The sequence below is a fragment of the Megalobrama amblycephala genome, linkage group LG2 (genome assembly GCF_018812025.1).
Source record: "Megalobrama amblycephala isolate DHTTF-2021 linkage group LG2, ASM1881202v1, whole genome shotgun sequence".
Lineage (NCBI taxonomy): Eukaryota > Metazoa > Chordata > Actinopteri > Cypriniformes > Xenocyprididae > Megalobrama > Megalobrama amblycephala.
In genome coordinates, this window is record NC_063045.1 from 1,418,391 (window position 1) to 1,446,154 (window position 27,764).

Here is a 27,764-nt window from a genome sequence, read left to right on the forward strand (position 1 = left end):
TTATTTATTTTTATGTTATCATTCCAAAAATATTCTGGGAATATTTATCTATACATGTTAAACAGAAATCTGGTTATAATTGTGAATTAACATCCAAAGATGTTATCTTATTTTTATTTATTTTTTTATTTTTTAATAAAAAAATGCTTCAGTCAATTCTTATGATTTTATTTGGTAAATTTCATATTCATAAAAGTAAATAGAAATAGAAATAATTATAATTATAAAGAAATAATTATAAACCCTGTTTGAAGGTCTTTATACTGATAACATATACAATTTTATTTGAAGTTGCAAGAGTTGAAGTTACTTAAAAATTGAACTGGTATATGCTCTTTTTTAAAGAACTAATAATTGGTTTATTTGTTTTTCTTTTTGTTTCTATTTAAACCACTATTATTATGTACATATAGCCCTTAATTTTTTCTTTCTCTCTTTTTTTTTTTTTCATGTTATGTAAACCCAATCCATTAATTGTTATCTTTTTGGATATCTTGCAAGTTGTAAATATTGTATGTTATGTTCTTAATGTCAAATATATATATATATATATATATATATATATATATATATATATATATATAAAATAAAATAAATAAAAAAAACTCGTGGAGGTGCTGAAAAAAAAGCTATTTGATCTCGTCTCGCGGTGATGACGTCATTATTCGCGCGCTCTTTCAGTCAGTTGCCCGGAGTCTTCTGAGGTAAACAGTTCGAGCTATTTCGTGGTAAGACTTATTATTTAAACATTGATTAAGTTTAAACATTTACGGGGTCATTTCTAAAAGGTTTCCATTTGGTTCGGTGCTGTTTGCGTGTCTGCTGCTAACTGAACTCTTATTCTTTAAGAAGAATTCGTAATTTCCCTTTTTATCTGTTTCTCAGACAAAAACGGTACGATGTTAGCAAACTGTTTATTTGTTTGAGATATATCAGCGCTCGACATTAAGCCTGGTCATATTTACTTTTCCAAGTAAAGTAAAAAGTTGCTTGTCTGTATTTTTGTGTTGTAAATATAATTTATTCTGAAGCAATATTCTCAGTGTTATATTAGCTTTGACATATTAAAATCTGCATATTTGAGATATTTACCTTTTTTTTTTTTTTTTTACCTTTTTAAAGGGCATTTTTCCCTAATCTTACTAATGTGTGCTTCATCTTTCATTTTACATTTTTAAATTTGATCAATAAATTCAGCTAGAAATAATAAGAAATAACACTCACATTGACAAATTACAACTGCATTAAATATTGTTGTGAAATTGTTTTATTATATTTTTATATATATATATATATATATACAGAGGGCTCAACGCTTTTTTACTGGACCAGTCGGGCCAGTGGTTCACATTTTTACTTGCCCTGCCAAAATTTTCACCGGCCCCACAACAAAAAATTAATAAAAGTAAAAGACAAGAAAATGGGCCTATAAAATAAGCATAGTTATTGTTTTCGTTTTCGTTGTCTTTGTTACATTTAAAGGTGCTAAAGAGGATGTTTTGTTTTATACATTTTTGCAATATTACTTGAAACTGTCTTTACTAACTGATAAAAGACTATTTATTAGGTGCACTGAAAGTAATCATATTAATATACAACATCTGTGCACGAGGTAGGGCCTTAAAAACATCAGCCAATCGTTTACGCGATTGGCCCTCTGGCTTGTCAATCACTGCTGTGACGTTCCTTGTGAGAGACGAGCGGCTGCGCGCTCCAGTAACTTTCCACACTCCACAGGCGCTGCATGCAATGTTTTTGTCAGGAGACAGGAGTAACAACTGCAGATTATGAGTTACCTGCGGTGAGTCCGACATAATGAATCCACTAACACGACAGCGAATGCCGGTGGTAAACACTCGTGTTCCAATACTCGTGCACAAGTTTTGGGAGGCGTTCCCTTGAAATGAGCTGTGAAGGAGGGGGGCTGTTCTTACGCATGCGCTCATTTCAAAAACTCACTAACAGTCTTTAGTTTCTCAGTCGACGAAAAGATCCTCTTTATCACCTTTAACCTCAATAAATAGGGTTATGACTAGATTAACATATATTTTAAATATAAATAATCAAATTACGAGTAATAGCACAAATAAATACAACAGAACAAACATATAAATGAAATAAATGGTGCTTTTCAAGTTTTTCATGTAGGTTTGAACAGGAGATTTTCAGGTACAGAAATTGTAATCTAATGTATAACTATAGAATAGATTAAACTTTATTAAAGTTAATCGGTCAAGAGCAGTTACAGATGCATAAAAATGTTTTTAATGTTGAAAATATAAAATGTTAAATACTGTTATTTGAAATTATTACAAAAAAATGTGAAATGTGACACTTTAAATGTGAAATTAAACCCGCCAGTAGGTGGCAGCGAATCACTGTTAATGAGTGAGTCATTGAAATTCAAATGATTCATTCAGGAAGTGTTGCTCAAGAGACGCAAAACAATTCTGTGGACTTTGGAACTATTTTCGTTGGCGAAATACAGTGAAACAGACGATTTGGTGTCTTAAATGTAAGTCACTTGATATTAAGTTCTTGTTCATTAAACTGTATGCTGAATAAAATCAATATCACATTTATAATCATGCTAATATTTGGAGAAAAATGGCGCTCTTTGTGTAATATTGGTTAACTATATTAAATTATATAAATATGAAATATATACAGGGCATTTTTGCCCCTAATCTTGAATTCTGGGGCATTCTAAAGGCATTTTAATAGACTAAATCACGCAGTGAATGCGTACACTAAATATGCACGCGCACTAGTCTAACCTAATAGACTACGTCATGTACTGCATGCGTGCACTCAATGGGTGTGTTTGTGTTTGTTTTTTTGTAAAGTGACATACTCGATAATATCAGATCGTTAAATCAACAATTACGATATCATAGACGATATATATTGCACACCCTACAGCACTGGCCCGATCGGGCAAGTGACCGTTCTGTCTACTGTCCTGAGCGTCCTTCACACTGGCCCCAGGCCATCGGGCGGTCCTTATTGTCGATCCCTGATATATATATAATGTGTATATGTACAGTAAAAACAAAATTTATTCAGACACCTTGAACATTTATTCATAAATACAGTTTATTCACTATAGTTTAAAAAAAATGGTAATAAAATATGACAAGATCATATAAAATAAGAAATGTTAGAATAATATTTTTAAACATGGAACTAAACCGACAGTAGGTGGCGGCAAGTCACCATCTTAATGAGTGAGTCATTGAGTCATTCATTCAAATGACTTGTTCACATGGCTGAATCATTCAAGAATGAGGTAGTTGTTTACAAATAGGTGTGTTCGACCTTAGCTGCGGCTGGATGTAACCGATCGGTGAGAATTGCCGCTTGCCCCTTCTCTCGTCAGCTTTTTTGTGTGCAAGTTAGCTCCCTGTCACGTGATTAATTCAAAATGGAGCGCAGTAAAAAGAAGTGATTGAAGGCTAATATTAACTATCCTGAAATCAGCTTTAAAGGGCACCCATTATGCAAAATGCTCTTTTATATGGTGTTTGGACATAAATGTGTGTTGGCAGTGTCTGAACACAATCACTCTACAATGACAAAAATCTACCCACTGTGTTTTCATCCATGCCGTTTTCATGCCCTGTCCATGGCCGCTAACTGACAGTCCTGCATTTTCCGTCCTCAGCGAGTTTTCTCCATTTTCTCCGCGCTCCAATAGCTGTATAGTAAACAATGTCTCGTCAGCAATCCCGGTGTTTTGTTTTTGGATGTACGAGTGAGCACAAGAGTCTTCATCTTCTCCCTGCATCTGAGCCACTGAGGACGCGGTGGATTAGTTTTATTTTTAAAGGTAAAGCGCCTGAAAATGCACCTAAACACATTTTTGTCTGCGCAAATCATTTCACTTCTGACTGCTTTATGAATGAGGGACAGTACAAGGCAGGCTTTGCTAAAAAGTTACTTATCAAGAATGGATCTGTACCGACTCTTCGTCACCCTCCAGAAGAAGTAAGTGTCACACTGTTTACATTTTTATAATTTTTTGAGCCAGTTCCACAACAAATGCAGTTAAATCTACATTGTCTTAGAGACCATATGTCTATCATCTATTTTAAACCTTGTTAATATACTGTATAACCACATGTTTGTAAAGAACAGTGTAAAGACAATAATGTAAAGACAAGACGTTAAAATGCTATGTTTATTTGCAAAGGCCAGCACATCGACACAGAGTCGTAGCACAATGGATGTTGCCGTCCAGACAGAACCATCACAGCTACACAGTGTTGGTACACAGCTTTCAATGGGGAGGCCTCAATCACACCACATGAGTATCGGTATGTTGATGGTTTTAATCATATTTGTTTTGCATAGTAGCCGTCAGTGTTGGGGTAACGCATTACAAGTAACTTTAGTTATGTAATCAGATTACTTTACCAAGTAACTTGTAAAGTAACGGATTACTTTTTCAATTTACAACAGAATATCTGTTACTTTTTCAAATAAGTAATGCAAGTAGACTAAATGTGAGCAGGCATTTACTCATCTCACTTGCACAAAAGCATTCAGTATTCCTCAAAACGATTAAAAAGTGAAATGCAATCTCAGAATTTTACGCAAACCTGTAATAATTAACTTACATAAATATACTTTTGATATTTAATCTCACTTTATTAACCATTGTCTTTGCCCCTGACCTTCAGTGATCTAATTTAACCATACTAATAAGAAAAAGGACTTTAGATTAGAATGGCAACACAGCTGAAATGTTTGTTTGAGCTGCGCCCTCTACTGTACAGGCGTAAATATGCATTTCCTTCAGCCTGATGGTGCGCTCACACCAGACGCGACTGAAACGTTAAGCGCGAGTGATTTACATGTTATGTCAATGACACGAATAGATATCCTGCGGCACGAATGACGCGATTCACGCAAATGACATGGCGTGATTCGCACAAATCGTGAAAATAGGAAAATCTTAACACTTTTTTTAATATTCGCGCCACGTTAACCAATCAGGAGTTTGCTCTAGTAGTGACGTGATTACGATATAGCAAGCAGAGGCTGAAATCTGAAACAAAAATGGAGGACAAAATCATTGTCGCTGTACGATACATCTTCGTACTTTTATAGAAACTGGAATAAAAAGGATCTTGCTTGGAAGAAAGTGAGTGAGGAGGTCGGACAATCTGGTAAGTTGTAAAAAATGCTCTTTACTCAATTTGAGCTATATATATACATATTGAGACTACAAGCTAGCTAAAGCCGGCAAATTGAGCGTATTCGCCGTATTTTACAACTACTTTCCCGCTGACGAGTTGATGTGTATATTCAGAGGAAGTGTGCAGAAACGAGACTGGAGCCGCCTCGAAGAAGCCTCTCTCATGACATGAATTTGCGTCTGTTGTGAAGTGAATTTCATGCGCAAATGAAGCGAGTAAACTTAAAATGTTCAAGCGTCCAACTATGCGTGAATAGCGTGATTTATTTGCGCAAGTCGCGTCTGGTGTGAACGCCCCATAAGGCTTATTCATTTCACTTTTTGTGTTAAAGGGCTTCAACATTTGCCAAAAATCGAACTTTTTTGTTGTTATTAAGCAACAAGCAAGCCCAGCCCAGGTGAGAAAAAAGTAACACAAAAGTAATGTAACGCAAATCACCAGAGGAAGAACCTGTAAAAATCCGTATTTACGTTGCACTCGGTTAGGACTAATATTGTAATGCCTTGCATTCATATGAGCGCTTAGACGCTAGTCGTCAGTCTATCATACACTCATAGAAATCATACGTAGCTTTCAATAACTAAAACGTGACCATGATATATTTGCTATATGAAATAATAAGTACAATATAGCTTGATGTTTGCCTGTGGATAATGCATTCAGTCAACATATATCATTATATCTCCCTAATTAATGGCGTGGCGTAACACTAAATCTTTGCTGCATTACACATTCCAGGTGTCCAGACAACTGTGTCCAGTTTTGACCTTAGCACAGCATCAGTGTCTCATACAGCTTTTGGAACAGTTATGACTTCCACACAGCTCAAGACTTCATCAAAGAGACCTTGTCTTGACCTTGATGATGAAGATACCCTGCAGGAATGCTCTTCTATACTAACAGCACAAGAGACTGATGTCACATTTGACCCTGCAGAGGCAGACACATCCATAACAGAGCCAAAAGTCTTGTCGTAAGTTTCTATTATGTGCGGATGGTTTAGAATTATCTTTGTTTCATCTTTATATTCTGCTTATATGCATTTATACATTTTCAGAGCTCAAGCATCCAGTCCAGTGCAAAACATAAGTAAATATATTGTCTATGAGACCTGCATCATGGAACTGTTCGAGGTGTGCCCGGTATGTCAGCGAAGCTGTCATGTACGATCACAAAAGCTTGGGACATTTCTACGTGTGGAACAACTCTGCCGCCACTGTCATTTCTCACGGAAATGGGACAGTCAGCCAATTATGGGCAGTACTCCAGCTGGCAACCTTCACCTTTCTGCTGCTGTGTATCTCTGTGGTGCTTCATTCTTCACAATCAAAAAGGTACTCGAGTATGAAATAATTAATCACATTGTAGTTACAGATATAATGACAAAGATTATTACGTTTAGTGATTTATTTCTATAATGTTTAGCAACTTAACTGTTCTCTCTGTTGTCAGATATTTGCAGCAATGAAGCTACAACTTTTCAGGTATGACACCTTTCGTCACCATTCAAGAATGTGCATTGAGCCTGCTATTGTTCACAAATGGAGAATCTGGCAGGGTGAGATGCTACAGCAGATATCTCAAAGGGAAAAAGTCATTGTTGGAGGAAGAATGAGGGCAGACTCACCAGGTATATTGTGGGAAAAGTTAGACCTTTTTTTGAGAAGAAAAAAATGCAGTCTTTTTGCACATCTGTATCTCATAATAAGGGATTATGTATCAATGTTTGTGAAGGGCACTCTGCAAAGTATGGCAGTTACACAATGATGGACCTGGAGACAAACACCTTGGTTGATGTACAACTCGTCCAGGTAAGAGAGCAGAAACAATTGTAGCAACATGAGGGAAGACTTATTAATTGGTTTTTACCCCAAAACTCATTGTACTACATTTCTTTGACAGAGCAATGAAGTTGCGGGAAGTTGTCACATGGTGAAGGAAGGTTTGAAGAGAAGTCTCGATTTTTTGGACGCTCATGGCGTGACTCTAGACTGCATTGTGACCGACCGACATCCGCAAATACAAAAATTCCTCAGGGAGCGCAGTGTCAACCAATTCTATGATGTCGGGCACATAGAGAAAGGTATGTAACCTTACTACCATTCAAATAATTTTCAAGAGTTTTACAGACTAATAAGTGTGATAATATTGTTACAGAGGATGTTTCTACATCACCATTAAAAATACACATAGTTGTTGTTTATTTTTTTCCGTCCACCACCTGTTATGTGTTGTTAAGCTTGTATTACATTTTAATCTCCAGGAATTTCAAAAAAGCTGGAGGTAATTTGCAAGTTGCAGGAGTGTGAAAAACTACGTAAGTGGTTATGTAGTATTAAAAATCACATCCATTGGACTGCTGCATCATCAAGCAATGGGCCTGAAAGAGTGGCTAAATGGACGTCTATATTGAACCATGTCCAAGATAAGCACACGCATGAAGACAACAATTTTCCAGCATGTCTACATCCACCAAGGCAAAGTCGAGACAAAAACAAGTGGCTTGTTGCTGGTAAGTTGTCTGAAGAAGCAATGAAGTTACTAATAAAAAACAGCAAAACATACAGCATGTCTTTTTTTTTTTAATGCTTATTCAATTCCTTTTTCTGACTAGTACAATAGAATAACATTTCCAATTATTTAGGATCTCTGGCCTTTTTCAAGTTGGAGAAAGTTCTCTCCAACAAGAGAATTTTAAAGGATGTAGCCAAGCTAAGTCCTCACCACCAGACCTCAAACATTGAGGTTTTCCACAGAGTCATACTGCGGTTTGCACCCAAAAATGTGGTCTTTCCATTTCTGGGAATGTTGTGCAGGTAATGTAGTTGTTGTAAAATTAAATTCACATTTGAATACACTGTTGTCATGGTATGCTGAAAATATATTTTTTGCTTTCAGACTGTACCTGGCTGCACTACATTACAATGAGAATATCGGGCATCCTCAAGCCACAACAGCAGCAGGTCAACCGCAGTTCAAAATGACCTTTCCAAAGGCCAAGAAGGGAGAATACAGAGCCAGAGAAGTGAAGACACACGAAACTTTCAGTATGTATAACCAGAGTTTACTTACTTACTAATTATATAATAGAAATGTACTTTTATTGCACTTTTCCTTACAAGGAATGTCAGAACTATTTACAAATAAAAAATTTCATTTTGCACAGGATATGTGGATGACCTGCTGGACCTCATATTTGATCAAGTCTTTGTGGATCCTGCACCATACATGGAAAAGGTCTTGAGGATCCCCATACCACCTCCATTGTGTGTAGAGTACGACCGACCTGAGAAGGAGGACGCCATCTCCAGCAGGGCATCACATTTTAATCTATAGGTGGTCGAAAACCAACATGGCTGCCCTGGGCATCGGGAAACATCGCGAATCCTCAGGACCTCACAAGCTGGAATCACAAGTCGTACACTCCATCCCAGGAATCCCCAGCATCAACTCACAAAGCTCAGAAAAGCTACAAGACGCACAGTGCGCATAAGTCGCCAACTTTCTGCAGTCAATAGCTACAGACCTCCAAACTTTGTGTGGCCTTCAGATTAGCTCAAGAACAGTGCGTAGAGAGCTTCATGGAATGGGTTTCCATGGCCGAGCAGCTGCATCCAAGCCTTACATCACCAAGTGCAATGCAAAGCGTCGGATGCAGTGGTGTAAAGCACACTGCCACTGGACTCTAGAGCAGTGGAGATGTCTTCTCTGGAGTGACAAATGCTGGAGTGCTGGCAATCCGATGGACGAGTCTGGGTTTGGCGGTTGCCAGGAGAATGGTACTTGCCTGACTGCATTGTGTCAAGTGTAATGTTTGGTGGAGGGGGGTTGTTTTTCAGGGGTTGGGCTTGACCCTTAGTTCCAGTGAAAGGAACTCTTAATGCTTCAGAATACCAAGACATTTTGGACAATTTCATGCTCCCAACTTTGTGGGAACAGTTTGGGGATGACCCTTCCTGTTCCAACATGACTGTGCACCAGTGCACAAAGCAAGGTCCATAAAGACATGGATGAGTTAGTTTTGTGTGGAGGAACTTGACTGGCCTGCACAGAGTCCTGACCTCAACCCCATAGACACCTTTGGGATGAATTAGAGCGGAGACTGTGAGCCAGGCCTTCTTGCCAACATCACTGCCTGACCTCACAAATGTGCTTCTAGAAAAATGGTCAAAAATTCCCATAAACACACTCCTAAACCTTGTGGAAAGCCTTCCCAGAAGAGTTGAGGCTGTTATAGCTGCAAAGGGTGGGCCAACTCCATATTAAACCCTACGAATTAAGAATGGGATGTCATTAAAGTTCATGTGCACGTAAAGGCAGGCGTCCCAAAACTTTTCGCAATGTAATACATCTATGCACGTCGTCTGGAGATTTAGTATGTGATATTTAATACATCTTGGCACAGTTTATTTTTTGATAAACATCAGTTTTAAGTTTATTTGTAATCGTTTTTGATCATTGTCTGTGTAAATTATGCAAATAAAGAAATTTATATTATGCAATTTGTCATACGAATTTATTAGAGCAAATAAGTCATTGAACATGACACAACAGTACCCCTCACATAAATGTGATGTCGTTATAGTGCATAGTTAACGTTTTATCCGTATTTGTGTGCGTATGTCATTTTGTTAAAGCGCATAGTGCTACACCCTCTTCTGAAGATGGGGAGGGAAAAACTGCAGCTCATTTGCATTTTTTTTTTTACAGATCTGCTCCTCCTCTTTCAGTGAAGCTCCTCCCACTGCAATTCACCAATAAATGCTGGAATATTCCCATCAGTCTACAAGTGAAGACAAGCATCAAACCATCAGGAAGAGCTGAAATCTGCAAAGTTTATTGATGGACAGTGAGAAGATGAGAGATCCAGAACACTGCAGAATGAAACAAAGAGGTTGGTGTTTATTCCTGATTCTTCATTCATGAGGCTGAAGAACAATAAGGTTATAAAGCAGTTAATCAGATTTAGTGTTTCTAGTAAGAAAAAAAAACTTTTTTAAATCAATAAATGAAATGGGACACTTTCTACCGTCGTGTGAAAAAGAAAGTACGCCCTTTTGGATTCTATTGTTTTATGTATAATAAAGAATCATCTGGTCCTTGGCAGGTCATAAAGGGTTAGTTCACCAAAAAATGAAATTATCCCATGATTTACTCACCCTCAAGCCATCCTAGGTGTATATGACTTTCTTCTTTCAGCTGAACACAGTTATATTAAAAAAATATCCTGGCTCTTCCCAACTTTGAAATGGGAAGTAAAGGTAACTTATATTTTGAAGCCCAAAAAATGATGGATGGATAGATGGATGGATGGATGGATGATCCATCATAAAAGTAATCCATATGGCTCCAGAGGGATAATAAAGGCCCTCTGAAATGAAGCGATGCGTTTTCGTAAGAAAAATATCCTTATTTATAACTATTTTGCTGGTCTGCAGCATTCAGGTGTGTACACTGCATTCCAAATTATTATGCAAGTGACATATCAGTAAGATTTCAGTAGAATAAACATTCAGATTTTAGTTTTTCTAAGAAAATGTTTTTTTGTTTATTTATCAATGTCTTTTTAGATAACTGGTATCAATCTCAGACAAAATAATTTGCCAGGTCTATGGAAACCCTACTTAGAGGTTGTTCCACATTATTAAGCAAGTCACAGTTCTCATGCAATATGGGGAGGCAGAAAGATCTTTCTGAAGATAAAAAGCATGAAATGGTGCAATGTTGTGCAAAAGGCATGAAAACAACTAATATTGTGTGAAACTGAATGGAGATTATCAAATTATCATAAGATTTGTGAGTGATTTAGAGAACAGCAGAACTCAGTCAGATAAAGGCTTATTGAGGAAAGTTCCTGTCAAAAAATGTAATTGTATTAAAAGGGCAGTTATAAAAAAAAGCCAGTGTTGAGCAGCAAACAGGTATTTGAAGCTGCTGGTGCCTCTGGAGTCTCAAGAAGCTCTTCATGCAGGCTGGCAGTTGTGCGTAAAGATGCATTTCAGCCACTCCAAACCAAACCTCACAAAGAGAATCATTTACAGTGGGTTTAGAAATACATGAAGACTCATTTTTAAATAGTTTTATTCTCTGACTAATGACGTACTACAATGGATGGATTTCTGGATGTTTGGTGAATGGCCACCACGTTCCAACAAGACTGCGACGTCAGCAAGGAGCTGGTGGGTGATGATTTGGGCTGGAATACTGGGAAGTGAGATGGAGGGTATTAAAATTACTTTTGCAAGATATGTGGAGCTCATAACTGGCCATTTTCAGCTATGGTATAAAAAGAAGGAGAGTGCATAGTACAATGCACTATTTGTACAATGCACTATGCACTATCCCATGCTGCAAAAAACACCACAGCAATAAAACTGTTTGAAAATGTATTTCTACACCCACTGTAAATGTTTCTCTTTGTGAGGTTTGGTTAGTGGTGTCTAAAATGCATCTTTACGCACAACTGCCAGCCTGCATGGAGAGCTTCTTGAGACTCCAGAGACACCAGCAGCTTCAAATACCTGTTTGCTGCTCAACACTGGCTTTTTTATAACTGCCCTTTTAATACAATTAATTTTTTTGATAGGAACTTTAATTAATAAGCCTTTATCTGACCGAGTTCTGCTGTGCTTTAAATCACTCACAAAACTTATGATAATTTGATAATCTCCATTCAGTTTCACACAATATTAGTTGTTTTCATGCCTTTTGCACAACATTGCACCATTTCATGCTTTTCATCTTCAGAAAGATCTTTCTTCCCCATATTGCATGAGAACTGTGACTTGCTTAATAATGTGGAACAACCTCTAAAAAGGGTTTCCATAGATCTGGCAAATTATTTTGTCTGAGATTGATACCAGTTATCTAAAAAGACATGGATAAATAAACAAACAAACATTTTCTTAGAAAAACTAAAATCTTGATGTTTATTGTACTGAAATCTTACTGATATGTCAATTGCATAAAAATTTTGAACGCAGTGTATTAAAACAGTGCCAAGGAGGAAATACATCAGCAATGAAAGCGATTTGCACTACACTGGCCAGAGCAAAGTATAGTTTTCAAAAGATTTAGCGGGAGTTCTTTATGTCTAGTCATTTGATGCCCTCTTTCTATTGGCCGCGCAGGTAATCGTCACATATCGCAGCTGTGAAAGTTAAACTATTTTGAACTCTGACCACAGCATCTGCGCAAGCTCGTCAATGGTGCGCTCCGCTTGCATGTGCTTTGGTCGACACAGCAACAAACCGTCCTCGCGCGGTGCAAACCATTGAAATAAATGGGTTTAATAATGCAGTTGTGCCGTTGTCACGTCATGTGTGAAAGGGCCTTAACACTATTGTCTACTTTTTTAATGTTAATATTATGCTAAATAATTATGGAGTTAATCAAACATTTAATAGTTTTTGCTACAGAACCATATTTGTGCTGAGAATGTTTTAAAAGTAATAACTGGAAGATCAATGTACCTCATACATGGAAAGAGATTTATAAAACTGCATCAAAAGGATGATAATTTAATGTAGCTGTGGCTACTTTCATGTCAGATTTCTCTGATTTTTTTTTTTTAATTTAATTTCATTTCAGATGTGTTGCTGAAGAATGAGGAGAGTGAAGAGGAGGAGAAACATGTCAAAACTGCAGAACAAATTCACTCACAGACTGAAAGTGTTTCTTTACCTAAAAAGAAGTGTTTCACTTGCTGTCAGTGTGGAAAGAGTTTCAAATACAAACAGACTTTAAAGGTTCACATGACGATTCACACTGGAGAGAAACCGTTCACATGTGATCAATGTGAGAAGAGTTTCAGACTACAAGTTCACCTTAAGGAACACATGAGGATCCACACTGGAGAGAAACGGTTCACATGTGATCAGTGTGGAAAGAGTTTCACATACAATCAGAGTCTCAAGATTCACATGAGGACCCACACTGGAGAGAAACCGTTCACATGTGATCAGTGTTGGAAGAGTTTTAGTAAACAATCACACCTTAAGGAACACATGAGGATCCACACTGGAGAGAAATGGTTCACATGTGATCAGTGTGGGAAGAGTTTCACACTCAAAAAGAATCTCAAGGATCACATAAGGATCCACACTGGAGAGAGACCGTTCACATGTGATCAGTGTGGAGAGAGTTTTAGACAACGAGGAACCCTTAAGGAACACATAAACAAGCACACTGGAGAGAAACTGCATGAATGTGATCAATGTGGCAAAACATTTTTGAGGGCTTCAGGCCTGAAGGTCCACCTGAAAGTTCATTCACAGGAGAAACCACATTCATGTTCTCTGTGTGGAAAGAGTTTTTCACATCTGTACAGTTTAAAAGAACATCAGAATAGACATACTGGTGTAAGAAATCACGTGTGCTCTGAGTGTGGGAAGAGTTTTATTACCACTTTAGGCTTGAATCGGCACCAGAGGATTCACACTGGAGAGAAACCTTACAAGTGTTCACACTGCGACAAGAGATTCAGTCAGTCAGCATATAAGAAAACACACGAGTTGGTCCACACTGGAGAGAAACCATTTCACTGCACTGTATGTGGGAAGAGCTTCATTCGTTCATCTTCTCTAAGCAGGCATGCAAAAAAAAATCACAGTAAGTAGACCTTCAGATCCAGTGAAGCCGCATCCTCGCAAACATGACATAAAAACGTCGAACAATAAAATCTGTTCAATACGGAAACTATTCCAATACTTCTTTCTGCAATATTGATACACCAATACCAGATGCGATGCGCTTTCATTTCATTCGGTCGTCTCATTCACTCCAGTTAAATAGTATTGGTGTGACCACGTCTGATTTTTGGTGCGGGATTGCGCATAATTACTCAATTTCGCACTCACATCCAGAGCGCATACACATAATTAAACTGCCTCTGACATACAAGTGTTAAAACTAGCTCTTTTCACTGCTTTTTAATGGTCAAATACAAAATTATGTCACAATGCCCATCTTGGTAAACAGTCATAAACAGTTCAGGAAGAATGTGTCATGTGTCAGGTCTTAAAGGGACAGCAGCCTAATAAACATGCCACTCTCTATGTTGTTAATGTTAATCAAACAACAAAAGACAAAGTGAAAATCACTAACTGCTCTTGAGGGCGAATACATCTTGGGCTAATTTTCATTTGAAAGTGAAATAATCCTTTGCCTTGTGTAAATTTGGTTATTCTGTATTTAATTTTTACAATGATTATCCAGTGTTATTTTAAATATAACTTTGTTTCTTTATTTAGTTTCTTACCTGGATACTACTGTTAGACCTACCTAAAAAAATAAAAAACATGCAAACCCCACTCAGAAAGGACTCTGGCTACTGGTGACCTTGTTGTTGTAAGTCAACAGCGCTACCCTCTGTGCCGCCATGTAAATGAACTGCCAAAACACATAAAAAGTATTCCGTTTTTAGTTGATAATGGTGTCATGTAGAAGGCCCCTAAATCTGGCCTAACTAGCCACAATGATTGACAGGACAAAGAAACATTTAAATTTGTCGCAGTGAATAATTTTCAGTACCAGCAGTTTTGAACTGTGAGATTCAGATCATCTCAAAGATGGAGTTCTTTCCCAAAGAACCTCATCTAAATGTTTTATTCTTGTATATCATTTTGATATAAATTATATCATTATGCTACAATTTTCATTTTATGTTGAACTGAGCTGGATGATGAAATCAGTTTATTTTTTGCAGAACTGGTTTATAGATGAAATTAATTAATTCAGTAATTAATGATCTTTACATTGGAACTGAATCAACTCTGAACTGACTTCAAGCTGAAATGCATAATTTTTCTGTTAACACTGTAAAGCTTCTTTGTATTATATAAAGTGTTATATAAATAAAGGTGACTTGACTTATGCATATGTATCAGTTGTAATTTGTTTACACTTTTATTGAGGAAAGTAGAAGGTTTATTTTTAATTTGTTCTTCTTTGTTGTTTTTAAAACTAGTATTCTACATTTGAAATGGATCAAATCCTTTTGTCAAAGTTGTCCTAAAACCTTCTTCCAACTTTGATTAACTATTTTGATCCACTTAAAATGTTGACTACTATGATTTCAAACCCTTTCATAGTTTCACCCTACACTGCATCGCTGACGCTATAAGAACACCTCCGGTGTGACGATTGTCTGAAGCCCTAATACCATCACGTCAATATAGTGGTGCAGGTATAACGTCTGAATATGGAAGACTAATTTGCTGGTTCCTTCAAGATTTTCCTATGGGGTTTTATAATCGTTTTTTTAAATTCATGAGTAAAATAAGGTCTGTAGTAAACATAACTTTTTGTTCTACAAAGTAAACATAAATTGTAAAGCAGTTGTTTATTTTTGAAAATGTAGGTTTCTAATAAGTAAGTTTATAATAACGTTTGGGGTGTGAGTGTGTGCAGTTTATGTTGTAGAAAAAAAAAGTCAAAGTATCGCCAAGTTAAACGTATACCACAGTCTTCCAGGTTCTGATGTTGTATCTGCACCACTCGATTCATTAGCCAGTGACGCTTTGCCCAAGCTTCACTTAATGGCCTGTTTGATTGTTGACACTCTGAAGGTCTGAAATTTAAAGTGTTGTGCTCTAGGCTCACTTCTTTTTGAGGAGAGAAGGGTGTTCAGTTAAAGGATTAGTTCACTTTCAAATAAAATTTTCCTGATAATTTACTCACCCCCATGTCATCCAAGATGTTCATGTCTTTCTTCAGTCGAAAAGAAATGAAGGTTTTTGATGAAAACATTCCAGGATTTTTCTCCTTATAGTGGACTTCACTGGACTCCAAATGGTTGAAGGTCAAAATTAGTTTCAGTGCAGCTTCAAAGGGCTTTAAACGATACCAGGCGAGGAATAAGGGTTTTACCTAGAGAAACGATCTGTCATTTATTAAAAAAAAAAAAATTAAATATCCATTAAAGAGACTGTCAGAACTGTAGCACTTTTGTGTAGTTTTTAAATGTTAATATTATGTTAGATAATTGCCCAGTTGATCTAACATATTTAATAGTTCTCACTACAGAAACATGTGATTTGTGTCTATAATGTTTTAAAAATGATAATTGGAAGATCAGTGTACCTCGTTCATGTATTTATAAAATGGCATCAAAATGCTTATAATTTTGTGTAGCCGTTCATGTTCACTTTTTTTTATCTTTTCACTTCACATTTCTGATTTTTTTTTTTTTTTCTAATGTAACATTTTTTCGTTTCAGAAGAGGAGAAACATCATCATGTCAAAACTGATGATAAATGTTTCTCCTCCCGTCAGTGTGGAAAGAGTTTCACATGCAAACAGAATCTCAAGGATAATCGCACTTGTACGGAAGAGGATTAGGGCCAAGCAATAATAAAAAAAAAAAACATCTCGAGATTAAAGTTGTTAAATTTCAAGAAAAAACTCGTTAAATTTCGAGAAAAAAGTCGAAATAAAATGTTGAGAATAAACTCATTAAATTACAAGAAAAAACTTGTTAAATTTCGAGAAAAAGGTCGAGATAAAATGTTGAGAATAAAGTCATTAAATTACGAGAAAAAAATAGTTAAATTTGGAGAAAAATGTTGAGAAAAAAAGTCGTTAAATTACGAGAACAAATTCGTTAAATTATGAGAAAAATGTTAAATTTGGAGAAAAATGTTGAGAATAAAGTCATTAAATTATGAGAAAAAAGTTGTTCAATTACGAGAACAAATTCGTTAAATTATGAGAAAAATGTTAAATTTCGAGAAAAAAGTCGAGATAAAATGTTGAGAATAAAGTCATTAAATTATGAGAATAAAGTCATTAAATTACGAGAAAAAAGTCGAGATGAAATGTTGAGAATAAAGTCATTAAATTATGAGAATAAAGTCATTAAATTACGAGAAAAAAGTCGAGATGAAATGTTGAGAATAAAGTCATTAAATTACGAGAAAAAAGTCATTAAATTACGAGAACACATTCGTTAAATTATGAGAAAAATGTTAAATTTGGAGAAAAAAGTTGAGATAAAATGTTGAGAATAAAGTCATTAAATTATGAGAAAAAAGTTGTTAAATTATGAGAACAAATTCGTTAAATTATGAGAAAAATGTTAAATTTCGAGAAAAAAGTCGAGATAAAATGTTGAGAATAAAGTCATTAAATTACGAGAAAAAACTCGTTAAATTTCGAGAAAAAAGTCGAGATGAAATGTTGAGAATAAAGTCATTAAATTACGAGAACAAATTCGTTAAATTACGAGAACAAATTCGTTAAATTATGAGAAAATGTCGAGATGAAATGTTGAGAATAATGTCATTAAATTACGAGAAAAAAGTTGTTAAATTACGAGAACAAATTCGTTAAATTATGAGAAAAATGTTAAATTTGGAGAAAAAAGTTGAGATAAAATGTTGAGAATAAAGTCATTAAATTATGAGAAAAAAGTTGTTAAATTACGAGAACAAATTCGTTAAATTATGAGAAAAAGTCGAGATGAAATGTTGAGAATAAAGTCATTAAATTACGAGAAAAAAAGTCGTTAAATTACGAGAACAAATTCGTTAAATTATGAGAAAAATGTTAAATTTGGAGAAAAAAGTTGAGATAAAATGTTGAGAATAAAGTCATTAAATTATGAGAAAAAAGTTGTTAAATTACGAGAACAAATTCATTAAATTATGAGAAAAATGTTACATTTCGAGAAAAAAGTCGAGATGAAATGTTGAGAATAAAGTCATTAAATTACGAGAAAAAAGTCATTAAATTACGAGAACACATTCGTTAAATTATGAGAAAAATGTTAAATTTGGAGAAAAAAGTTGAGATAAAATGTTGAGAATAAAGTCATTAAATTATGAGAAAGAAGTTGTTAAATTACGAGAACAAATTCGTTAAATTATGAGAAAAATGTTACATTTCGAGAAAAAAGTTGAGATAAAATGTTGAGGATAAAGTCATTAAATTACGAGAAAAAACTCGTTAAATTTCGAGAAAAAAGTCGAGATGAAATGTTGAGAATAAAGTCATTAAATTACGAGAACAAATTCGTTAAATTACGAGAACAAATTCGTTAAATTATGAGAAAATGTCGAGATGAAATGTTGAGAATAATGTCATTAAATTACGAGAAAAAAGTTGTTAAATTACGAGAACAAATTCGTTAAATTATGAGAAAAATGTTGTTACATTTCGAAAAAAAAGTCGAGATAAAATGTTGTGAATAAACTCATTAAATTACGTAATTTAATGAGTTTATTCTCATAATTTAATGAGTTTATTCTCAACATTTTATCTCGATTTTTTTCTCGTAATTTAATGACTTTATTCTCATAATTTAATGAGTTTATTCTCAACATTTTATTTAGACTTTTTTCTCGAAATTTAACAACTTTAATCTCAAGATGGTTTTATTTTTTTATTATTGCTTGGCCCTAATCCTCTTCCGTACACTTGGGCTCGGGTCAAGGCAACTAAAACGTGCCTATTGTGAGTAAAGTTCATCTTCAAGACCAGCAGTTTCAACTGTGAGATTCAGATCAACTCAAAGATGGACAATACCTAAAAGTTTTATTCATTTTGCTTAATGATATAATTTATATTATGCATTATTAGGAGTTTCATTTTATGTTCAATTATCTTATAATATGTATCATTTGTAGTTTATTTACACTTTTATGAAGGAAAGTAGAAGGTTTTTACAGGTTCAGACTGTTCTTGTAGAAGAGGCTGATTTATTTTAACTTGATCTTCATTGTTTTTAATATCCCACTAACTGTGTATTTAGAAAATGCAGATGTAAGATATACTGTCATGTAGTTTTATTCCTTCACTTTTATTCTTTTGAGATGCTTTGCTATCTTGATAATTAATAAAGAAAGAGAGATGTCATTTGTTTCTACTTGTATTAAATTTACTGTCTGCTGAATCTTCTTGCATCAAGAATAAATAATTTTAGTTACATCTAAAAGCATGAAATACCTTTTGATGTGTTTTTTTAAATAGATTTTTGCTATTTTAAACAGTATTTGGTGCATTTTTATCTACTGTTGGATAATCTCATCTTGCGTAGATAACATCATCGAGTTTCATTTGATAAATAAAAGTAATATTAGTATGTTAATACATTTGAAGGACAAGAATGTGGACTTTGTTATAAATTGTCTATTGATTATATTCAAATATTTTATTCACAAATATAGTGTTAAGAACTGGATCCAATATTCAGAGGAATAATCTCTGTATTGATGCTTTAAAAATTGAGAAAACTTGCAATGCCAGGAAACTATTTGACCTGTTTAAACAGTATGAATTTGTTTAACAAATTTGTTATGTATTCTTTTCTTTTTTTTCTTTCTTTTAATCATATCTAGTTTGTTGTTTCGTGTTAGTGCATGGCAGTGTTGTCATTTATTTCTGTCTTTTAAAGTTATTCGTTTTCACATATGTTGGCCTGTAATGTATAATAATAAATAGAAAAAAGTCTATAAAAAAGTCTATAAGGAAAAAAAAGTCTAGCCTATATCTGCGACACACCCGATTTCGATGACGTCATCACTAGCGTGCGCGCTCCCTGAGTTCAGGCTGCATCGTCTTCTGAGGTAAACAGTTAACGTTGTTTCGCGTATCTCTAAAATAAACTTTACACCGTTTGTTTCAGCAACATTTTTAATGTGTCGTTTCTGAATGGTTTTCAACCGATTCGACGCTATTTAGGGTTTTTTTTTTTGCCTGTTTCTCTTCACAAAACGTTAATGTTAGGTTAGCAAGCTAATTAACGTTACTTGATTGTCATGAATGTAGTTATTAGGAAATCAAATTATATTTAGAGTCTTATCTACAAATTACAACGTTTGATAAAGATGGGTGTCATTAGTGTCTGTCTTTATATTACTGTCTTTCGTTTGTCATTTGAGAAATAATAGTAATATTAGAGCACTTTTATAGGCTTTCAGCATATATTCTGACTCAAACAATAAGTTTATAAAAGCAAATACTTAGAATAAAGTGAGATGATCCTGAATGTCTTGTTTAATGAGTATTGATAGTCTGTGGATCATCACTATTATCAGAGCAGCTGAAAAGCCTCTTTATTTGAAGTCAATGGATCCTGTTTTCACCTCATTCATTATGCTGATGTCTTCAGATCTGTAAATTGCCACATTAAGATAATTTCATTGGTGTCAACAGACTTAAGCAAACGAAACGATCAGTTTTTGTGACATACAAGATAAGGTAAGTTTCATAACTGCATTTATTTTGTTAATCTGTGATAAACTATGTTTCTTATAAAACACAAAACCAAAACACAAATACATCTGTTAAATTAAACTCAATTGGTGGTTTATTTGCTTCTTGCAAATTTGTAAATGTATTTTTCTGTTTTGTTTACTCTCATATGGTAATATGAGTTAAGATAGAATGTAGGATTAAAATGTGTGGATAAAATTCTTAGAAATAACAAGATAATTTGTGAATTAATAAAAAACACTGCAATTAATTTACTTAGAGATAGGTGAACATAAATACTTAAAACGTGTGAATAAATATAAAAACATTTAGTCAGTAAGTGATTTCTTCTTGATTTTGTCAGATCTGCTCCTCCTCCTTCAGTGAAGCTCCTCCCACTGCAATTCACCAATAAATGCTGGAATATTCCCATCAGTCTACAAGTGAAGACGAGCATCAAACCATCAGGAAGAGCTGAAATCTGCAAAGACAGAGTTTATTGAAGGACAGTGAGAAGATGAGAGATCCAGAACACTGCAGAATGAAACACACTGAAGAACAAAGAGGTTGGTGTTTATTCCCTTTTCCTTATACCAATCCTAAGAGCTGTGCAATGATATAGTTGAAGCAGCAAATTATACAGACACCTTCTATGACTGGGTATAATCTTTTCAAAATTAAGTAATTTGTAGATAATTGTGTAGTTGTTTTAATATATTTTATGGTTTCACTACAGAAAAATTAGATTTGTGCTGGAAGATCAACTTACTTCATTCACAGAAAGTTTCAGGGATATTTAGTTTGTAAAAATGCATCAAAATGATAATTTTGTATAGCAATTGTATATTGTTATACTGTATATTATACACTGTTACATCACTTTTATGTCCTTTTCACATTTCTTTGTTTTTTAAAAATATACTTAAATATAAAAAATGTTTTTACTTTCATTTCAGACTTGATTAAAGAAAATGAGGAGAATGAAGTGCTTTGTGAAGACAAGGAGAAACATCATGTCAAAACTGCAGGAGAAACTTTGAGTCGCTCTCAAACTGAAAAGAAATTTCCAAAGGAAAGAAGATCCCAGAAATCTTTCACCTGCGCTGGAAAGAGTTTGACATGCAAATGTAATCTTGATGTTCACATGAGAGTTCATTCTGGAGAGAAACCGTTCACATGTGATCAGTGTGGCAAAACTTTTCTGAGGGCTTCAGGCTTGAAGATTCACCAGACAGTTCATTTACAGGAGAAACCACGTTCATGTTCTTTGTGTGGAAAGAGTTTTTCACATCTGCAAAGTTTAAAAGATCATCAGAAAATACATAGTGGTGTAAGAGCTCATATGTGCTTTGAGTGTGGGAAGAGTTTTATTAGAGCTAAAGAACTGAAACGGCATCAGAGGATCCACACTGGAGAGAAACCTTACAACTGTTCACACTGCGACAAGAGATTCAATAATTCAGGAAACCTGAAAACACATGAGAGGATTCACACTGGAGAGAAACCTTATATGTGTTCACACTGTGACAAGAGATTCACTCATTCAGGAACCCTGAAAAAACACGAGAGGATCCACACTGAAGAGAAACCTTACAAGTGTTCACACTGCGACAAGAGATTCAGTCTGTCAGCACATTTCAAGAAACATGAGATGATTCACACTGGAGGGAAAGCTTACAAGTGTTCACACTGCAACATGAGATTCACTCATTCAGGAAACCTGAAAACACATGAGAGGATCCACACTGGAGAGAAACCTTACAAGTGTTCACACTGCGACCAGAAATTCAAGCAATTAGCACATCTGAAAAACCATGAGAGGATCCACACTGGAGAGAAACCGTATCACTGCACTGCATGTGGGAATAGTTTCACTCGATTGTCTTCTCTACAGTGTCATACAAATTACAACCACAGTAAGTAATTCATCTTCAGATCCTGCACTTTCAGACGTCTGACGCTGCATCCCTACAAAACATGACACAGTAATGTTATGTTAGATTATTGTGGAGTTAATCAAACATATTTAATAGTTCATACTACAGAAACATGGGATTTGTGTCTATAATGTTTTAAAAATAGTAATTGGAAGATCAAAGTACTTTTCGGGTCCTAAAATCTGTACCTGACCTGAATCAATTCTTACCCGAACCAAGGTTATTATAGTTTTGCATTTTTCATTAGTTTTTATTTTTATTTCGTTTTGACTTTTTGTTTTCAAATTCAGTTTAGTTTTAATTAGTTTTTAAAGTGTGTTTGCTAGTTTAGTTTAGTTTTTATTTTTTGAAAATGCTTAGTTTTAGTTTAGTTTTTATTAGTTTTAGTGTTAGTTTTAGTCTTTTTTTTTTTGTAATTTGGGTTATTTGTCAGGGGCAAGATTCAAAAAGGTCAGAAAAAGTATTGTGTAATAATAACTCAACAAAAACATCATACAATTTTAGAAAATATTCATTCAAAAATAAAACCAATACATAAAATGTACATATGGGCACAAATATGTAAACAGTCTCAACACTCCGCAGTAAGTGCAAAATGTGTAAGTGACGTGTGCCAGTAAAAAACCTAAAGAGCCAACAGACTAAAGAAGACATACATGAACCGCATGTAGCCTTTTCAACCCATTTTTAAGCCACAAGAAGACATTTCTGTCAGACTGTCAGGGAGCTCAATCTGAGAAAAGAACATGACAAATAAAAAAAAATATAAAAAAAACCCTTTAAATACAGCTTTTCAGTTTTTTTAGTGTGTGTGACACCTTCAGAAAATTGCCAAAAAATCTACCAAAAATCTACACATCTTCTATACAGAATTCACACCCTATACAAATACCACAGCCAAGGGCGTAATTTCCACTGGGGACAGGGGGGACATGTCCCCCCCACTTTTCAAAATCCCGTTTGTGTCCCCCCCACTTTCAAATTAATTTATGATTTTTTTAACCGAACGCCGTCATGGAGGAGCAGAACACAGAGAGCCTGTCTGTGTCGATGCGCACGTTCGCGTCCAAGAACGTTGCGTGCACACTCTAAAAATAGCTCAGTGAAGGTTCCAATGAGCAGGTATTTTATACGGCAAAAGTGGGAGTAATGGAGCTAAAGAAATAGACTAGCCCCAATTAAGTTTTCGTGCACTATATTCAAAGTCATCTGAAGCCATTCCATAGCTTCATGTGAGGGACAGAAGAATATGTACATCGTTAACTTTTAAGTTCAAGGAAACTCTTCTTCCCTCCGCTGCAGCTGTCAATCATTCTCTGTTCAGCACTCATACAGCGCGTCGCGTTCAGTAAAGACAGTCATCACGGTAAAACTATTCCGATTATAATACTTGATATGTAGATAAAGGGCTGTAGATTGGCAGAAACGAACTTGATCTTGCTGGAGTTTAATGCTGTTTCTAAACGATGTCATGACTGTTAGATGCAGATGTACACAGGGATTCTCTTTGTGCCAAACATTTATAATGCTCAGCGAAACTGCGCGCTCTGACTCGATATTGTTTCAAGCGGTTTTTACTGCTGTTTTGAAGCGTTTCATATTATTATGGTTTTGCACACTGAAAGATTATTAATAGCATATTTTTTTTCTGTCGTATCTATCATATCTTGTTGCCCCATTAAAAAGCTGCACAATACATTTAAAAATAAATGTCTTTTAATCTTACATTAATATAAATAGATATAATTCTATACATATAAATATAAATCTAATCTATTTTTTCCTTCATTTTATAAGAATACAAATAGTATTTTTAAACTTTTTGTTAACATTTGGATTTTATAAAATTACTGTGCAAAGTTTGCTGCTGAATTATATACTTACCTAGTTTATTTATTTATTTATTTATTGTTCAGCTTATGATTATATATTTTTATTCATTTGTTGTTTTCTGGATTGTCAAAGAGTGACCACTAGTTGCACAAATACAGATGTATGGATACAGGCCCCTGCTAATAAATTAATTCAACAAAGGTAACCGTTTTTGCTACATATTTTTAATGTTTTAAATGTGTACTCTACATGTTTGACCACTTATGAACTATCATTTATGCACTGAGGGGAGGGGCTGTGTGTGTGTGTGTGTGTGTGTGTGTGTGTGTGTGTGTGTGTGTGCGCGCGCGCGCGTGCGCGTGTATGTGAGAGACGCAGGGAAAGGAAATGCAGCTAAATGTTATTTGCTCTATGAAAGACATTGATAAAGACGAAAACTAAGGACATTTAATCTATAATTTTATTTTATTTTAGTTAGTTTTGCCAAACACACATTACAGTTTTAGTTAGTTATCGTTTTTTTGTAATGCCTCGTTTTTATTTTATTTCAGTTAACAACAATGTTTTTTCCCACCTAGTTTTCGTTTTTTCGTTCGTTTTCGTTAACGATTATAACCTTGACCCGAACCTGTGTATAAAAGGAAAACCCAACCCGAGACAGTACCGATAAAATTAGACCCGAGACCGATCCGACAGCATTTAGCCTATTTTCGAACCCCATTGGACCCAAACGTAAACGGCATTGACGTGTCCACAGCCTGCATCCCTGCAGTCAGTCAGGAAGAACCCCGGTGTCCTGCTGACTGATTCAGCCGCTGCTCCATTACTTTGATTTATTTACTACTTTATTATTACTTTATAGCCTTTTATTGCCTGCCCAAAGGATATCCGTTATTTCTGTGTCCTGCTTTCAGTTGTGATCAGTGGATTTGGATTTGTGTTATCTGCAACGCTACTTACCTCATCTCTGGCAAAGGGCTTCTGCACACAAGGAAGAAAAGATTTGCATGAGCACGCAGCGTAATGAAGTGAGTGGCTTTTCCTGATGGATCTCATAGATATAAGACGGATTTGCGCGAGGTTACAAATGTTTGTTCATTTTCTCTGTGCTTTTTAACAAAAATTCACTTGACGTAAGCGCACAAGTACGCGCTGAAGTGCTGAAATGTCAGTCACTCATCATTGTAACCTCATTACATCCTTAAACTTTTGGCGTAATGGCGGCACTCGTTGAAACGGTAGGCAAAAATGTGGAGCTTAATCTAAATGCGGAAGCAACCGTGCATATAATCCATTGCACGTAGAAGTGCAGATTCAAAGAGAACTTAGAAAAATGAGATAACATTTTCATAGAATTGCTTTAAATAATACAATTTTGATAAATGCCCAACATAGTTTAAAAGAATTGGGGTTTTCTTGGGTCCATTCAGAAAAAGCACATTTATTTTAAATTACCTGAGACCTGAGGCCACTGATACCGAACCTGACCCGTGTCTGGGCCACTCTTCAAAGTTGAACCCGCTTGGGTCTCGGGTCGGGTGTCAGGTTTTCAGATCCCATGTGGACCCGTGAAGACCTCTACAATGTACCTCATTCGTGAGAAGTTTCAGTGACAAATGATTTATAAAAAAGCATTAAAATGATCAATTTTGTATAGCATTTGTTTACATTCCACTGTTACATCAGGATTTACTTTTATGTCCTTCACATCAGGATTTACTTTTTCACATTTTTTTTTTTTTTTTTTTTAAATTTATGTTTTTACTTTCATTTCAGACTTGATTGAAGAAAATGAGGAGAATGAAGAACTGAGTGAAGAGGAGAAACATCATGTCAAAACTGTAGGAGAACCTTTGAGTCCATATCAAACTGAAAAGAAAGTTTCAAAGGAAAGAATATCCCAGAAATATTTCACCTGCAATCAGTGTGGAAAGAGTCTGACTTGCAAATATAATCTTGCGGTTCACATGAGAATTCATACAGGAGAGAAGCCATTCACTTGTGATCAATGCGGGAAGAGTTTCACACAATCAGCAAACCTCAAGGAACACATGAGGATCCACACTGGAGAGAAACTTCACACATGTGATCAGTGTGGAAAGAGTTTCACACACAAAGACACCCTTAAGCAACACATGAACATCCACACTAGAGAGAAACTGCATGAATGTGATCAATGTGGCAAAACATTTTTGTGGGCTTCAAGCCTGAAGATCCACCTGAAAGTTCATTCACATGAGAAACCACATGTATGTTATTTGTGTGGAAAGTGTTTTTCACATCTGTACAGTTTAAAAAAACATCAGAAAATACATACTGGTGTAAGAGAACATATGTGCTTTGAGTGTGGGAATACTTTCATTACAGCTGGACATTTGAAACAGCACCAGAGCATTCACACTGGAGAGAAACCTTACAAGTGTTCACACTGTGACACGAGATTCAGTCGGTCAGGACATCTGAAAACACATGAGATGATCCACACTGGAGAGAAATCTTACAAGTGTTCACACTGCGAAAAGAGATTCAAATGGTCAGGAACCCTTATAAAACATGAGAGGATCCACACAGGAGAGAAACCATACAAGTGTTCACACTGCAACAAGAGATTCAGTCAGTCAGGATCCCTGAAAAGACACAAGAGGATCCACTCTGGAGTGAAACCTTACAAGTGTTAACACCGCGAAAAGAGATTTAAACAATTGGCGCATCTGAAAAACCACAAGATGATCCACACGGGAGAGAAATCTTACACATAGTGTTATCAAAAGCTTTATTCAAAATTTTCTCTCTCTGAGGATCAAAGGTCTCTCCAAGCTTTATTGCTTTTATTATGTCGATCACCCCCTGAAGGCATACAAACACTATGTAAATTTTAATTATGTTAGCAGAGTGCTACTACATACAGGAGGCACACCATCACAAACAAAAGTCAACACTTCTGTCCTTTTAAATGTCGCTGTTAAAAGCTCACATTTGGCCATTTAATGAAGCTGAGTTCTGTAACCTGTCTTAGCTTATAGATATGGGGTCTTACTTTTTTATTTGTAGCTGTTGTTCGAATAGTAGTTTTGTAAGTTTGTTTGCGATCAACGGTAAGCAGTTCAAACTAATATCACATAGTTCATGTCTTTTCGATGATTGGTTGATATTTCAAGGGAGGCTAGCCTCCTTTGCCATGTTTCTTTTTCTCCTAATTGCTGAAAGTGAAATACTCTATAGCTAAATCTCAAATGGCACTTCTATGCACTTCAATGGCTGCCGTGTACTTGTGTCCGTTAAGTCCACGAGACCGTAGGGTGTCCCATTCATCATTTTACGGCAGGAACACACCAAGCAGACGCCGATGAACTAGTGGCGATGAAAGCAGACTGCGGGGTTGGTTCACGTCTGCAGCGTCTGGGTCCAAAGTTGCCCTGACACACCAAAACGATACTCGACAGCTGATGGCCAATTAGCACGTCCGTTCTGCACCTGTGTGAGATGAAATGCCTTTCTGTACCAGCAAGTGGCAGTAGCTGAACAGCCAATCAGAATGATCAGATGGCCCGACGGAACGACGCCGGAAAAAAATCAGACGAGGACCAACTTCAGCCGACGG

General features: G+C 35.5%; 3 protein-coding genes across 6 annotated transcripts; all 3 read left to right on the top strand.

Annotated features, from left to right (window-relative positions):
* Window positions 1-651: 651 nt before the first annotated feature.
* LOC125263102 (gastrula zinc finger protein XlCGF8.2DB-like) lies at window positions 652-16,553 on the top strand. Of its 3 annotated transcripts, none has more exons than XM_048181984.1 (4): window positions 652-728; window positions 9,912-10,095; window positions 12,792-13,811; window positions 16,420-16,553. In XM_048181984.1, the coding sequence occupies exons 2-4, from the start codon at window positions 10,044-10,046 to the stop codon at window positions 16,539-16,541; spliced, it is 1,194 nt and encodes a 397-aa protein (XP_048037941.1). In that variant the 5' UTR covers window positions 652-728; window positions 9,912-10,043; the 3' UTR covers window positions 16,542-16,553. The 3 variants fall into 3 exon arrangements, with proteins under 3 accessions (XP_048037941.1, XP_048037944.1, XP_048037943.1); XM_048181986.1 differs by lacking the exon at window positions 652-728 and adding an exon at window positions 8,921-8,980; XM_048181987.1 differs by lacking the exon at window positions 16,420-16,553 and having other exon boundaries at window positions 12,792-15,076.
* On the top strand, window positions 3,134-8,811 carry LOC125263095. Its single transcript, XM_048181965.1, has 11 exons — window positions 3,134-3,987; window positions 4,193-4,316; window positions 5,940-6,174; window positions 6,259-6,535; window positions 6,654-6,831; window positions 6,936-7,012; window positions 7,104-7,284; window positions 7,465-7,713; window positions 7,846-8,017; window positions 8,100-8,248; window positions 8,368-8,811. Exons 1-11 carry the CDS (start codon window positions 3,712-3,714, stop codon window positions 8,535-8,537), a joined length of 2,088 nt encoding a protein of 695 aa, XP_048037922.1. The 5' UTR covers window positions 3,134-3,711; the 3' UTR covers window positions 8,538-8,811.
* Window positions 16,554-18,503: 1,950 nt separating the features above from the next.
* Window positions 18,504-27,445, top strand: LOC125263096 (zinc finger protein 271-like). 2 transcript variants are annotated; one of them, XM_048181966.1, is made up of 5 exons: window positions 18,504-19,765; window positions 20,355-20,399; window positions 20,758-20,959; window positions 21,350-22,309; window positions 25,940-27,445. In XM_048181966.1, the coding sequence occupies exons 3-5, from the start codon at window positions 20,911-20,913 to the stop codon at window positions 26,839-26,841; spliced, it is 1,911 nt and encodes a 636-aa protein (XP_048037923.1). In that variant the 5' UTR covers window positions 18,504-19,765; window positions 20,355-20,399; window positions 20,758-20,910; the 3' UTR covers window positions 26,842-27,445. The 2 variants fall into 2 exon arrangements, with proteins under 2 accessions (XP_048037923.1, XP_048037924.1); XM_048181967.1 differs by lacking the exon at window positions 20,355-20,399.
* Window positions 27,446-27,764: the final 319 nt, after the last annotated feature.

What these genes read in the sequence shown, in the direction of transcription:
- LOC125263095 (XM_048181965.1), top strand. Translation starts at nt 3,712, where the DNA reads ATGTCTCGTCAGCAATCCCGGTGTTTTGTTTTTGGATGTACGAGTGAG. An exon ending in TTCGTCACCCTCCAGAAGAA is followed by an intron (nt 3,988 to 4,192) that starts GTAAGTGTCACA and finishes TTATTTGCAAAG; the next exon opens with GCCAGCACATCGACACAGAG. An exon ending in GAAGACACACGAAACTTTCA is followed by an intron (nt 8,249 to 8,367) that starts GTATGTATAACC and finishes CATTTTGCACAG; the next exon opens with GATATGTGGATGACCTGCTG.
- LOC125263102 (XM_048181984.1), top strand. Translation starts at nt 10,044, where the DNA reads ATGGACAGTGAGAAGATGAGAGATCCAGAACACTGCAGAATGAAACAA. An exon ending in CTGCAGAATGAAACAAAGAG is followed by an intron (nt 10,096 to 12,791) that starts GTTGGTGTTTAT and finishes ATTTCATTTCAG; the next exon opens with ATGTGTTGCTGAAGAATGAG. An exon ending in GCATGCAAAAAAAAATCACA is followed by an intron (nt 13,812 to 16,419) that starts GTAAGTAGACCT and finishes TTTTCGTTTCAG; the next exon opens with AAGAGGAGAAACATCATCAT.
- LOC125263096 (XM_048181966.1), top strand. Translation starts at nt 20,911, where the DNA reads ATGAGAGATCCAGAACACTGCAGAATGAAACACACTGAAGAACAAAGA. An exon ending in ACACACTGAAGAACAAAGAG is followed by an intron (nt 20,960 to 21,349) that starts GTTGGTGTTTAT and finishes CTTTCATTTCAG; the next exon opens with ACTTGATTAAAGAAAATGAG. An exon ending in TCATACAAATTACAACCACA is followed by an intron (nt 22,310 to 25,939) that starts GTAAGTAATTCA and finishes CTTTCATTTCAG; the next exon opens with ACTTGATTGAAGAAAATGAG.